The sequence below is a fragment of the Cicer arietinum genome, chromosome 5, assembly GCF_000331145.2.
Source record: "Cicer arietinum cultivar CDC Frontier isolate Library 1 chromosome 5, Cicar.CDCFrontier_v2.0, whole genome shotgun sequence".
Classification (NCBI taxonomy): Eukaryota; Viridiplantae; Streptophyta; class Magnoliopsida; order Fabales; family Fabaceae; genus Cicer; species Cicer arietinum.
The window spans coordinates 67,412,003-67,424,279 of record NC_021164.2 but is presented as its reverse complement, the minus strand read 5'-3'; the positions used below and the strand labels follow the sequence as shown (position 1 = coordinate 67,424,279).

General features: G+C 31.4%; 3 protein-coding genes across 5 annotated transcripts in view; 1 reads left to right on the top strand and 2 right to left on the bottom strand.

Moving 5' to 3' along the window:
* The window catches only part of LOC101511138 (uncharacterized), a 3,167-nt gene extending 2,440 nt beyond the window's left edge, over nucleotides 1-727 (top strand). Inside the window, exons 9-11 of the mRNA XM_073369280.1 lie at nucleotides 1-146; nucleotides 321-372; nucleotides 463-727. The exon at nucleotides 1-146 is cut by the window's left edge and continues 26 nt beyond it. Coding sequence (XP_073225381.1) covers nucleotides 1-146; nucleotides 321-372; nucleotides 463-530 — 266 coding nt within the window. The 3' untranslated portion in view covers nucleotides 531-727. The remainder of the gene's footprint in view (nucleotides 147-320; nucleotides 373-462) is intronic.
* Nucleotides 728-1,026: 299 nt separating this feature from the next.
* Nucleotides 1,027-7,075, bottom strand: LOC101510818 (cold-responsive protein kinase 1-like). Of its 3 annotated transcripts, none has more exons than XM_073369279.1 (10): nucleotides 5,997-7,075; nucleotides 4,284-4,420; nucleotides 4,051-4,148; nucleotides 3,601-3,947; nucleotides 2,363-2,815; nucleotides 2,103-2,263; nucleotides 1,875-1,960; nucleotides 1,617-1,767; nucleotides 1,375-1,524; nucleotides 1,027-1,213 (listed from the first exon to the last, which is right to left on the bottom strand). In XM_073369279.1, coding segments are annotated over exons 1-10 (1,662 nt in total). In that variant the 5' UTR covers nucleotides 5,998-7,075; the 3' UTR covers nucleotides 1,027-1,135. The 3 variants fall into 3 exon arrangements, with proteins under 3 accessions (XP_073225380.1, XP_012571956.1, XP_004502563.1); XM_012716502.3 differs by lacking the exon at nucleotides 5,997-7,075 and adding an exon at nucleotides 5,026-5,983; XM_004502506.4 differs by lacking the exon at nucleotides 5,997-7,075 and adding an exon at nucleotides 5,026-5,981 and having other exon boundaries at nucleotides 1,875-1,948.
* Nucleotides 7,076-7,215: 140 nt separating this feature from the next.
* Nucleotides 7,216-12,277, bottom strand: part of LOC101510488 (2-oxoisovalerate dehydrogenase subunit alpha 2, mitochondrial-like) — a 5,864-nt gene continuing 802 nt past the window's right edge. Inside the window, exons 2-9 of the mRNA XM_004502505.3 lie at nucleotides 9,510-9,647; nucleotides 9,017-9,199; nucleotides 8,583-8,740; nucleotides 8,368-8,467; nucleotides 8,181-8,292; nucleotides 7,850-7,989; nucleotides 7,560-7,745; nucleotides 7,216-7,459 (exon numbers count right to left, since the gene is read on the bottom strand). Of these exons, the coding sequence (XP_004502562.1) occupies nucleotides 7,292-7,459; nucleotides 7,560-7,745; nucleotides 7,850-7,989; nucleotides 8,181-8,292; nucleotides 8,368-8,467; nucleotides 8,583-8,740; nucleotides 9,017-9,199; nucleotides 9,510-9,647 (1,185 nt within the window). The 3' untranslated portion in view covers nucleotides 7,216-7,291. The remainder of the gene's footprint in view (nucleotides 7,460-7,559; nucleotides 7,746-7,849; nucleotides 7,990-8,180; nucleotides 8,293-8,367; nucleotides 8,468-8,582; nucleotides 8,741-9,016; nucleotides 9,200-9,509; nucleotides 9,648-12,277) is intronic.

Below are 12,277 nucleotides of genomic sequence, written 5' to 3'. Positions count from 1 at the left end.
CTACTGGGTTGCGGTTCACTAAAGCTCATGTCACTCATCCAGAACTTAAATGCACCTTCAATCTAGAAATTATTGGAGTGAAAAAAAACCCTAATGGCCCTATGTACACCTCTCTTGGTGTCATTACCAGGGGATCTATAATTGAGGTATTTATTTTCCCTGCTCCTCTAATTGAGGGTTACGTTATGCACTCACAATTTAAGGCGTCTAAGTTGACCTACTCAACCTTTTCTATTACTGTTATGTACTTTGTTATAATGTAAATGTCTGAATCATTATGAAAATGTGTTGGTAATTTTTCTGCTTATCTGTAATTTCAGGTGAATGTTAGTGAACTTGGTCTGGTTACACCTGCAGGGAAAGTTGTGTGGGGTAAGATTATTTGTTAAGTGTATTCCGGTTTTGTCATCATGGCTGAAAATTTTACTGATATTGATGCTGTGGATTTTGCCATGAATGCAGGTAAATATGCCCAGGTTACCAATAACCCAGAAAATGATGGCTGTATTAATGCTGTTTTACTTGTTTAAGGTCAGATCAAGGATTGGTGGTCAGATCCCACTCCAGTGTTTATGTAGTCTCATAGGTATGACTGTACTACCAGTCTCGAATGCTCCATGAAAGATGTACACATGTTGATACCTAAGATTGTGTCCGGGAAAATAGTGAAGATTTTGTTATTGGATTGGGAGACTGACATATTCTAGTATTATCGTTCTTCTCTTTATTTGGATAATGAATGCAATAGTGACCACGTCTTGCGCTTTAAGGTAACTATGGGCCAATGGCAAAGTCGATAAGCTCGAATGATGGTTCCAAGAACCAAAGAGAATAGTCTCTCAATGTTTAACTCAGTCAAGTATTACACTTTTAAAGCAAAGGAGTGCAATGGCATCACTGATTCACAAATGGTTACAAAGCGTGACCTTATCTTAACATAGTAATACTATTATTATGACCTAAGGGCACTTGTAAATTTCAATTTAAAGCTAATAAATAATCTCCCAAGCACAAAAGAGAAACAAAAACAAAAAAGAAACATAAATATGATTCATGACTACAAATAAGCAATAGCATTGACAAAATTCTCCAATAACATATATTGATGAGTAGATGAAAACTCTGTTATCCTTGATCAAGTGTTATGGCTTGATACAAATTGACCATCCAGGGTATGGAAATGGTAACTTTCTCCCTCAAGAAGGCGCACAACCTGAACTAACAAATTATTAATTAATTATCATAATTTTCACTTGGATAGAATGAAATAAAATAAATAAGAACAATATGATAGTGTGAATTTTATGAGATTATCATGTTAAATTTTGTGTCTGTATAAAATTAAGGCCAAAGTAATGAAGTGCAGATAATTACCTCTCTCATTGATGGACGCATCTCAGGCTTTCTATGCATACAGAAATTTGCTGCTTTAGCCATAAGGTATAGTTCATATGTGTCATATGATTCCCCCAAACGAGGATCGATCAGTTCTTGTAAAACCAACTTCTCAATTATTGGCTCAGCCTAAATGTAGTGTACTCAAATTGAATCAACATGGAAGATTTTTTTAAACATATATTCAAAGACATAAACAATCATATATTTATTTATATTACCCATTGTCTGAGAGATTGTTGTTGCTGATCTGGATTATTGAAATTACCCACTTGGCGTCCTGATATCAATTGTAACAGAGTAACACCATAAGAATATACATCTGTTCCTTCAGAAACAATACCATCTTCAGCATACTCAGGAGCAAGGTATCTACATAAACAAAATCAACAACAAAAGCTTGTTTGTTTTTTTGCTATTTTAAAGGATATAATAATCAGGTCAGTTGTTGGTAATAAAAAACTAGAACATATTCTCACCCAAATGTGCCCATTATCCTTGTTTGCATAGGATCATCACCAGTACTCCATTTGGCAAGGCCAAAGTCACCCAGCTGCATCATGCACTTATAAAACATCACTTAATTAACCATTCAGCAATTATATAATTGTTTTAATTCTATCCTAATCCTTTCTAATTTTTTGGACAAGATTTTCAATTTGTAGATGATTAGAGAAGAATGAAGTATATATGGTTTGCTACTTTACCATGGGAACAAAATCATGAGTGAGAAGTATATTGCTTGGTCGCATGTCCCTATGAATAATAGGACCACCTCGACATTCCTCATGTAGAAAACGCAATCCCTTTGCAGTCCCAAGTGCAATACCATATCTTTGAGGCCAATCAAGAACTGCTTCAGTATTTTCTTAAAAAAAAAAATCCCACATAAAAAAATTATAGTAGATTTTTGTTAGAGTTGAAGCATAAGATACAAAAACATAAGAAGATATATATAGGCACTTACCAAATAAATGCCAATGAAGAGACTTATTGCAAATATATTCATATATCAGAATATTTTTATTTTCCTTACAACAATAACCCAACAGCATCACTATATTCTTGTGTCTAGCAAAACTCAAGACATAAACCTCAGAATGAAATTCAGAAAACCCTTGTGTACTTTCATCTTTCCTTACTTTTGCAGCAACTTGTTGTCCATCTTTAAGCACACCCTTGTATACATGACCATATCCACCTTCACCTATTAAGTTATCCTTTGAAAAATCATTTGTTGCAAGCTGTATTTCAGAATAGCTGAACCTATTTGACTCCTTGATTGATAACCCTGTCCTTATTCCACAACCAGTACATAGAATTGGCGCATCTGAAGATTTTGGTAGAAAGCCACATTGGTTTTGCTTTTGGCCAATTTGTGAAGTAATGAGATTTCTATATTCTCCTGTGATGTTTATACCTGGATGAAAATTAGAATTCTAATTCGTTACAATGAACTAAATTCAATTCTTAAATACTAACACAAATATTTATATACATAGATAGTGATTAAATGAAAATAACTTTTACAATTTAAATTCTTATGACATTGCAAAAGAATGAATGAGCATATTGTTGGGGAGCACCATGAGCAACAACGGACTAATTCTCTTATATATTCTCCATTTAGCCTATTCCTAGTTCCTAGTATATGTGGAACATTACTATCCAACAGGCACGCCTCTTAACCCCATCACCAAGAAGACTCTTTAGAAGAGCAACTTGGGTTCAAAAGAAAATAGATACGAAAAATACAAACAAAGAACAAACAAGATGTGATCACAAAATTCAGGCAATTATGCCTACGTCTCAAACTGCAGAGCGGTTGAAGTGCCTTTCTACCCCCGTCGAAGCCCAACAAACGTTTGGACCCAGTCCTAAAGGCTTGAGCAACTTGTCCATTTATCTATAACTATGATTCATTCTTGACAAAGACTTCCAATATAAGGACTCTTAGAATAACTCAATTCATTTAGTGGCACATTAGTCAGTTATAGCATTTATGATATATCATTTTTGATATATCTTTCATTTAGTTCATTTATAGTTGATGTAAGTGTAACCAACCACATTTGATCCAAACAGATATATAGTGCACATAAAATACTTTCTAAAGGAATGCTTGCAAGCAAAAAGCGTAGGACTGATTGAAAATAAGTAGTTATGTACTTATGAAGGTTAAAAGATTTAAATAAGGATGATGACCTGATCTTTCATGCTTAGAAGAAGATCTAGAAACTAATGAGTTGCGCTCGGATGACCTGTTGGCATATGAATGCATCGAATAGCTCTTAATAGAACCAGAGCTATCAGAAGAAGCTATTGAATGTGGATAACTTTTGCAAGAGATAATACACTGCTCAATGTCTTGCATGCTATGGCAATCTGATAATGAAACAAACTTGGACAAAGAATAGACAGGCTTTGTTTCTGTGACATTTGTGTCATCTGCATTATGACATCTCCATAAATCCACAGACAAGTCATCTTTAACCAATGCAACCTTACATGGTATCTTGTTAAGGTGGAATCTCATATCGCGCCGAAGGTGTCTGTTCAAATTTGTTCAATAAAATTGAAAACCATTAGACAAATTATTAATTTAGTGATGGCCTCACTATACTACTTATGAAAATCATCTGTTATTACTAGTACCTATCAAGTATAATCCAAGATGCTTTATAGTTTTTAACCTCTTGCAGAATAATCTGTCTAATTGGAAAACCTGCTGTGACTTGAATGTCAAAGGTAACCTAGTAATGAACATTTATATTAGCGTCAAAGGTTAAAAATTAATACTAACACATGAAAATTACAAAGGTTTGTCATTTGCATAATCAAGAATGTAAGGAATATTTGCAAAGCATTTTTAGAACATAATATTATACCCCTTCAATTTCAAAATCTTCAAGACTTGATAAAAGCTCATTTGCATATACATGCACTTTTTTTCTGACTTCTTCCTCCATTGCACGAAAGTTGGTGCCAGCAAAAGTCTCCGGAGATGCTAATGTCTGGTACCCCACTGTTAATCCAAATGAAGAAACAGAAAAGATACATGTAATTAGAATGATCATGTTGACAGCATATTGAAGTAAATATCTATCTGTATAAATTAACTTTCCTTCTAAAATGTTCCACCATACAAGACACTAAAAAAATATATTGCCATTTATCCTCCACCAAAGTCCAAAAAGCAAATTCTGAAATTTCCTGTTATCAGAATCTATCTTCTATCTATTCTATGAAAAAACTTCCTCCTAATGACACATGCTACAATTTCACACATTTCTTTTTGCACATCTGTGCAATGTTGCACAGAATCTTAATAGTTCCTTCTAATTATGAACCAAAGTGTTCATGAAGGACTAAGACAGTGGTTTTGGTTAGGACACCGAAAGAGTATTATGAAGAAGGTAAGATTTCTACTGCGGACATTTTTTTCTATCACCGACAAACTAACCACTAACATTTGTCTATGAAAAAAATGAAACAAACTAGCTACACAACCGAAATGAAGTGGTATCAGTGAGACTCCTATTAATATGACATGTTTAGAGGGTATACATTCATACACCAAAGGTATTTTAGAAAATATCAACACAAAATAGGCACTATATTTATCCTTACTGGGGTGAGACACCTTATGCAAGATGCAGAGCATAAGCAACCTGACACCAGCAGAGAGAATGATACCCTTGGAACGCATATGATCAATAACGAGCTTGATCTCGTGCTCATTGCGGTCCCTTGTGGCGTCACAAGCAACAATGATGCAAGAAGGAGAAGAAGTACTCTCCATTTATGTTCAAGTCAATATGTCTATGCTCCAATAAAAGTACTCTTGCACAAGTACTATGGTGAAGTTTGAAGTTCAAGGGTGATGCACAAAAGTGCATAATGTGCTCCTGATAAAATGGTAGTGGCATGGATCAATAAGATGATGGACCAATGATTCAAGAACACAACACTAGTCATGTTTCTCACTGTGACAACATCAAGAAAATATGCTAAGAATATTCGGGGCACATAAATAGTAGTGGGATATCTGTATATATATATGTGTGCCGTCTTGGACAGTGGAAACAAGGGAAGAGTACGAGGAACTTGAAGACAGGTTTTGGTCACTGCTTGCACGTACATGCTTTCCAATATTCTAGATTCTATTTTTCACTGTTAAATAAACTATTCAATCTGTCTTTTCAGCTTTAAACAAATCAATTCAATATTACCAGCTTCCCACTTCTTCCCGTTAGCAAAGTCAACACAACATTGATTAATTCCAGATAAACAACATATGTAAACAAGTTTTCAACGAATGATAAATAAGTGTAGGACTTTTTTAGGTAAATAATTTAATTATTGTTGCTATTGTTTGATATTAAACTATTTGGGCCTAGAGATCAGGTTCAAAGGGTCAGCCGAGCTAAATAATCTAAGGGGAACAATATTTAATGGTAGTTTCTTTTATCATCCCTATGTTCTCAAAAGCTTCTAAAATACACATTCGGATTGGACAATCCAAAGATGTATTTTGATCAAAAAACACATCTGAATTGACCGATCAAGAGAATATTAGGGAGGGAGAAGAAACTCTTTACTTGATTATGCCAAGAACCGGTCTGATCATATTGTCATAATCATTGTCAAGTATGGAAAATATTCAATGGGGCCACAAACTCCAAATTAGGGTTGGTATTGGTGCAGAAGTGGCTCAACCTTTAAAATGAATACCAAATATAAAAGCTAAGAGCACCCGCAGTGGAAAATTGTTTAAAATTCTTTGAGGTGAAGAAGTAGCTTTTTGGTTGGTTTGCCATTGGAGTTCCATGTTAGAAATCCATTGATCAGGGAAGTAATATCATAATGATGAATAAGATAGAGAACATATTGATATTCTTGAGAATTCATATACAATTGAATTAAAAACATATTGGATTAAGATCATGCTTTATTTATAGAGCTTAAGAATGATTAACTATTACCTACTTTCTAACAACAATGCTTCACTAGTTCACAAAGAGTTATAACTAACTTATGAAACTAATAACATATATACTCTAACTAACTATTAAATCTGCTCCAACAATTTTAAGATATTTTATCACAATTTTTCAGTGCCGCAAACATATTAAAATATACTCGTTCAATAATTTTGTAGTTACTATGAACATATTAAAATATTAATATATGAGTTAAATATGCATGACCCAATATAAATTCTTAAGAGTTACATCATTTGAATAAAAAATAAGTTGAGATATTTCAAAATGATGTGTAAATTCTACTAAAAATTCATTAGATTCACCTTTGGAGATGTTCTAAAGAGTAAATAGGGAGACTTTTTTACAAATATCAAAATATTAAGTTATCCTCCAATTAGAGAATTGTGTTCTACCCCAAAAATTTAATGTATCTATCAGTGTATCTATCTATCATAAAACAAACTCAAATAAATTCTTTGAAAAATTTTCGTAGTTAACTATTTGATGTTTTAAGAACAGGTTTTCAACCGTTGCTTAGTAAAGTGTTGTGAAATGTTAAAATTGTAGCAGTGGTTTTCTCGGTTTGAATTGCATTGACATAAGAGCAATAGAAGCTACTGGTCAATCTTTTATGCATCTTCTCAATTCTCATACCTGAATTAATTTATTGTCCTAATCTAATGTGATTATTAAATTAAACTTATGAGGTAGATCACATAATGTAGCAGCCCATTTTATCAGCTTCTTCATGAATGAAAATTTTATTAACACATTGATTTAATGGTGAGTAACATAAGAAGTATTGAGAAAAAAAAAATATATCAGAAGAAGAATATGCAATGCAACCCCCAACTTTATTTTAGATTATGCCAGTCAACTTCAGTACAAATGATTATTTGAGTTGTAAAAATCTACAAAGGAACGTCAGAAGGATAGTCTTTGGGATACTTCTCAATGGTTTTTCTAAGTATTCTTTCTTGCTCCTCAAGGTTTGATGAAAGTTGGTCATAGACATCATTAAACATGTCCTCAAGTGGAGGTTTTTGTGCTTTCTCTGCCACTTGAATTGCATGCATTGTCTGTACCAAAGTAATTCAAAACAGGTTGGTGCATGCATATATACCAAGATATATATGGACTGAATAAATTGCATTAAATTAATTAACAAATTGAACTCACCTGCTTTCTGACACTGCTTCTAAGCTCCAATTCATCCTTATCACTCCACCAACCATTCCTTTCTACCCATCTTTTGAATCTACTCACAGGATCTCTTTCCATTTTCCAATATTCAATCTCATCAATTGGCCTGTACTTAGTTGAATCATCAGATGTAGAGTGGTGTCCTACTCTATAAGTCAGAGCCTGAACATCATTCATTCAGCATTAGATTAATTAGTGAAAACATTCAAAAGTGTTTGATAATGATGATGTTAGCATGAAATTGAAATGAAGGAGCTTAATTCCACCTCAATTAAAACTGGTCTTTGTTCTTTTATAGCAATTTCACGAGCAGTATGAACTGCACTATAAACAGCCAAAGCATCATTTCCATCGACTCTTATACTCCATATGCCATAAGCTTGACCTTTCACCACAATTCCATCACCTAGCCAAACAGAAAAAAAAAAATATATAAGTTTCTAGTTTTTTCTAATATCTTCTGAACTAAATCACATCACATAGGCTTCAACATGATATATATTTAGTCAAACAAAGAATAAAAGGACTATAGTATTTTTCAGATAGAAAAAATAGTGTTACAAAGTTAAAGTTGGAAGAATTTGTATAGAGTAGTACTTCGAAATTGTTCTTCGACGGGGGTACTGATGGCCCATCCATTGTTACGACAGATAAAAACAACCGGAGCATCCATTACTGCTGCGAAATTCATACCAGCATGAAAATCTCCCTACAATACTTGATGTGTTATTTTATTATTGTTACTTGTGTAAGAGAGATAGTTCATTCATTCATCATAACTAACCTCACTAGTGCCTCCATCTCCACAGTAAGTGACAGCGCACGCACTTTTTCCGTCCATTTTGAGCGAATAAGCAGCGCCTACAGCTTGAGGAAGTTGTGTTCTGAATTTCTTGCCAATCAATCAACATTAATTTATTCAGAGAGAATGTTATAACAAATTAAACAATTGAAATTATCGAAACATGTTATAGTAGTATGGTATCATCTATGTCTTACGCAATGGGGGATGAGATTGTGAAGTAATTGTGCTTGTTAGAGCCATAGTGTATAGGCATTTGTCTTCCTTTACCAAAATCATTTGTGTTTCCAAAGCACTGATGTGCAAATTGTTGCAGAGTGAAACCACGCCATAACAAAACTCCAGGCTCCCGGTACTAGCAGTCACAATGTGATGAACATTTTCATTATCAACAATTACATCAAGGATATAATTCTAATAATCTCTTAGCGTAAAGAGTTTTTACACTGTCAATCAATCAAAGTTGTTCAGATCATTAAAGATGTTTGACTAAATTGGTGATTCACTGCTAAAATGTTTAGGAGTTTCAATGGTCCCATTTTTCTATTAGAGATACAATGTACTATAGCAAAAGAAAAAAGGAGTTGAATTTGAAAAGAAGCAGGAGGGAATATGAGTGCATGGAGAAAACCTGAGGGAAGATAATATCATGAGAAGAAAGAGCAGCTGCAGATGCAATGTTAACAGCTTCTTCTCCCATTGAGGTGAGGTAAAATGAAATTCTTCCTTGCCTCTGCACCTCATAGAATATGTTGTCCATAGTTTGAAGTGTCACCATTTCAGAATACATCCTCACAGCCATTTCTTTGCCAATCTGTTCAATTATGCTTCCAAGCTTGTTCAAATCATTTCAAATTTTATGGAAATCATTTATAAAATATGTAACCAACAAAACTTGACTAGTGTAAGTACACCATAATAGATTTAATCTTTACTATATATGCTAGCGGAAAATTTGACAAAATAATTATCTCTTCATAGACTATGCTCATTTGGAAATAGAGAGAGTATATATTAAACTATTTGTATCTAATTGGGGGCAACTGCCCCCACTAAATTGTCTTCACTCAAAATTAAATATTTTTGAATGATTAAAAAGATAATAATATTTTTGAATAAGAGACCTGAACATGATTGGTGTGTTTCATGAGTTGTCCATCGTCATCAAGGACTCGGTAGCATGGAACCCTTTTATGAGAAGTATCAGAAATGAATCTCATTTCAGAAGTGAATCCAACTTTGCCTCCAGGAAAATCAATTACCTGACACAGTTAAATAGTATTGAATGTTTAAGAGTGTTCCTACATACACATCAATCATTTTATAGGTTTATAATATTAATATTTAATAAATGTTTAATCTCTCCGATTCAATCCTTTTAAAAATATTATTAAATGATATTTATATATAACTTTATATTATTAAAATTTAGTCTACTCACATGGATACCCCAAATCAACACTTGGAGATCTCTTTTCTCTCTTTGTAGAGAGAAGTTGTGAAAAGAGAAATTAGAAATAAATAATATAAGAAAAAAGAAAAGAAATAAATGATAAATGGAGTAGATTTAATGTATTGATAGATATAAGAGAAATTCAATATGAAATAGAGAAATGTTGATTAATTTTGAAAGTACGAGAATGTTTCTATTTGTTTTTAATTGAATAAAAATTAATTATTATTTGTATTTAAATTCGATTAATTAAAATTTTATTTAATGACTTAATTAATTATTATTTTTATAATTATTTTAACTAATTAATTAAAATTAGTATTCCAATTTCTTTATATTAATGTAAAATGCATTTGTTTAAAAATAAAAGAAATGTAAACTTTTAAAAGAAGGTAAGAAAGTGCAAGTGGAACACGTTCACTTAAAAGACCTGCCGTGAAAGAAAAAAATACTGCAACACGTTAAAAAAACAATGCTAACCTGGAAAAATATAAAGCGAAAAGAGAAGGTTAAAAAAAGAAAATACAGAAGAAGAATCAATTCTTTTGTCCATTTTCTCAAAGTTGAAGAAATTTGTTATTTCTTTGCTCTTTTTCATTTTGTTATTTATCTCTTTCATATTACTCTCATACCAAATAGACCCTATATGATCACTCAAGTTAGGAAAACATCTACATTCTCTTTTTTATATATAAAAAATTCCCTTTTTTATATATAAAAATTTAAGATAAAAAAATGATACTTCATTCTAAAATAAAAAATACATTTAAACTCAAAGAAAATTTATAATAGTTTTTACATTTATATTCCTCTAAAAATACCAACAAACTCGAACATGAAACCTCCACTAACATAATTTTTTTTTACACAATATCAATAAATTCTATATCATTATTTTTAGAAAATAATTAGTTTTGATATTGAAATTAGTACTTATACTTTAATCCTTTTTAGTATAAAAAAAATACGGAGGGCCTCCATTTGTGGGAGAAACTAGTCGCGCGTCAACAAAAATCTGGTCCCCTCATTTATTGTTCAACCGTCCATATTTAGAAGGGTACTATACTACAAGACTATTTTTCTTTTAAAAATCACTGTTATAAGTCATTGCATTCTTTCATTTTATTTAAATAAATAGATATCATATAAATTTAATTTTCCATTTATAATATTGTATGTATAATTTCGTTGTTTGAATAAAATTTTGTATTGTTTATCGTCTTAATGTAAAATTGATTGTTTGTATCTTGGTTTGGTGTTCTCTTTAATAAAATAAATTTATTTGTTATTACTAATGCATTGTTTAACAAAAAATTAGTGCATTGTTTCAAGATATATTATTTTATCATCGTTTGAGGAGTTGATAAACTGATCCAATTTTGGAGGTTGTCTAGACTTTGAGAAAGAAAGGAAGATAGGAAAATACTATGATGCGTCGGATTAGATCAAATCCTATATATTAGGCCCTCCTTAGCTGGAAGCACTAGGAATACTATACCTCCTTAGTAAAGGATTAGAGCAAATCCTATATATTAAGCCAATATCTCTTTTTCTATTGTCAAAAAGGAAGGCTAAGACCCTTTAGCTGAACCAAATTAGGTAAAATAGTCCCAAAAAAAGGCTACGACGATATCCAAAAAAAGTCCTAAGACCCTTTAAATGATTGAATCAAAAGATAAGACCCTTTTATTTAATTGGATAACTAGATAAGCTTCTAATTTAATTTTACACTAATAAATATATCTAGTGATTGCAAGAATAATATATTTAGAAGATAAATTAAAAAATGTTAAACTAAAATAATTAAAAAATATTTATTGATTGATTTTTTTCATTAAATAAAATTTAGTATTTCTGCATAACAAATCTCAATGTTTAAAAAAACTTAATAAATATTTTTACAAGATTCTCACATCAACTACACGAGTTGAATTCATATTCTTTTATTAATATATACTAATAATCAATGCTTCTTACTAATAATAAAAAAAATACCCACGTTTAGTAACTTATTTTATTTCTCATTATATCATTTTATACTAATTAAAATTTTCGTCTTAACTTCTATGAGTTCATCTTCTTTTTAGTGGTAACTATCATCAATCCTACAAACTTACTTTCTCTTCTTTATTCTTTTGGGAACATAGTTTATAAATTTTATTTTAAGCTTCAGGTTTTATTTAATTTTATAATTTTTTAATTATTACTTAAAATTAAAAAAAAAATAAAAATATTATTTATGGAAAAGCGACTGACAGACATAAGTATCCAACTGTACGCCAGTAAATAATAAACATCATAAATCTTGCATATATTTAAAACAACTGTTGCACAAAAAGTTAGACAAGACATTGTCAAAAAAACAAAACAAGAACAAGAAGAGGAGACATGCTGGAAATTTTTACCAAATAAATAAAAAGTTTTTCTATGTAACTTTAT

Bases quoted from the DNA above. Each gene is read 5' to 3' on its own strand.
- LOC101510818 (XM_012716502.3), bottom strand. From the start codon at position 5,197: ATGGAGAGTACTTCTTCTCCTTCTTGCATCATTGTTGCTTGTGACGCC. The intron at 1,525-1,616 runs GTAATATAAATA...CACTACATTTAG, and splicing joins AACAATCTCTCAGACAATGG to GCTGAGCCAATAATTGAGAA. The intron at 1,214-1,374 runs GTAATTATCTGC...TTGTTAGTTCAG, and splicing joins TGCGTCCATCAATGAGAGAG to GTTGTGCGCCTTCTTGAGGG.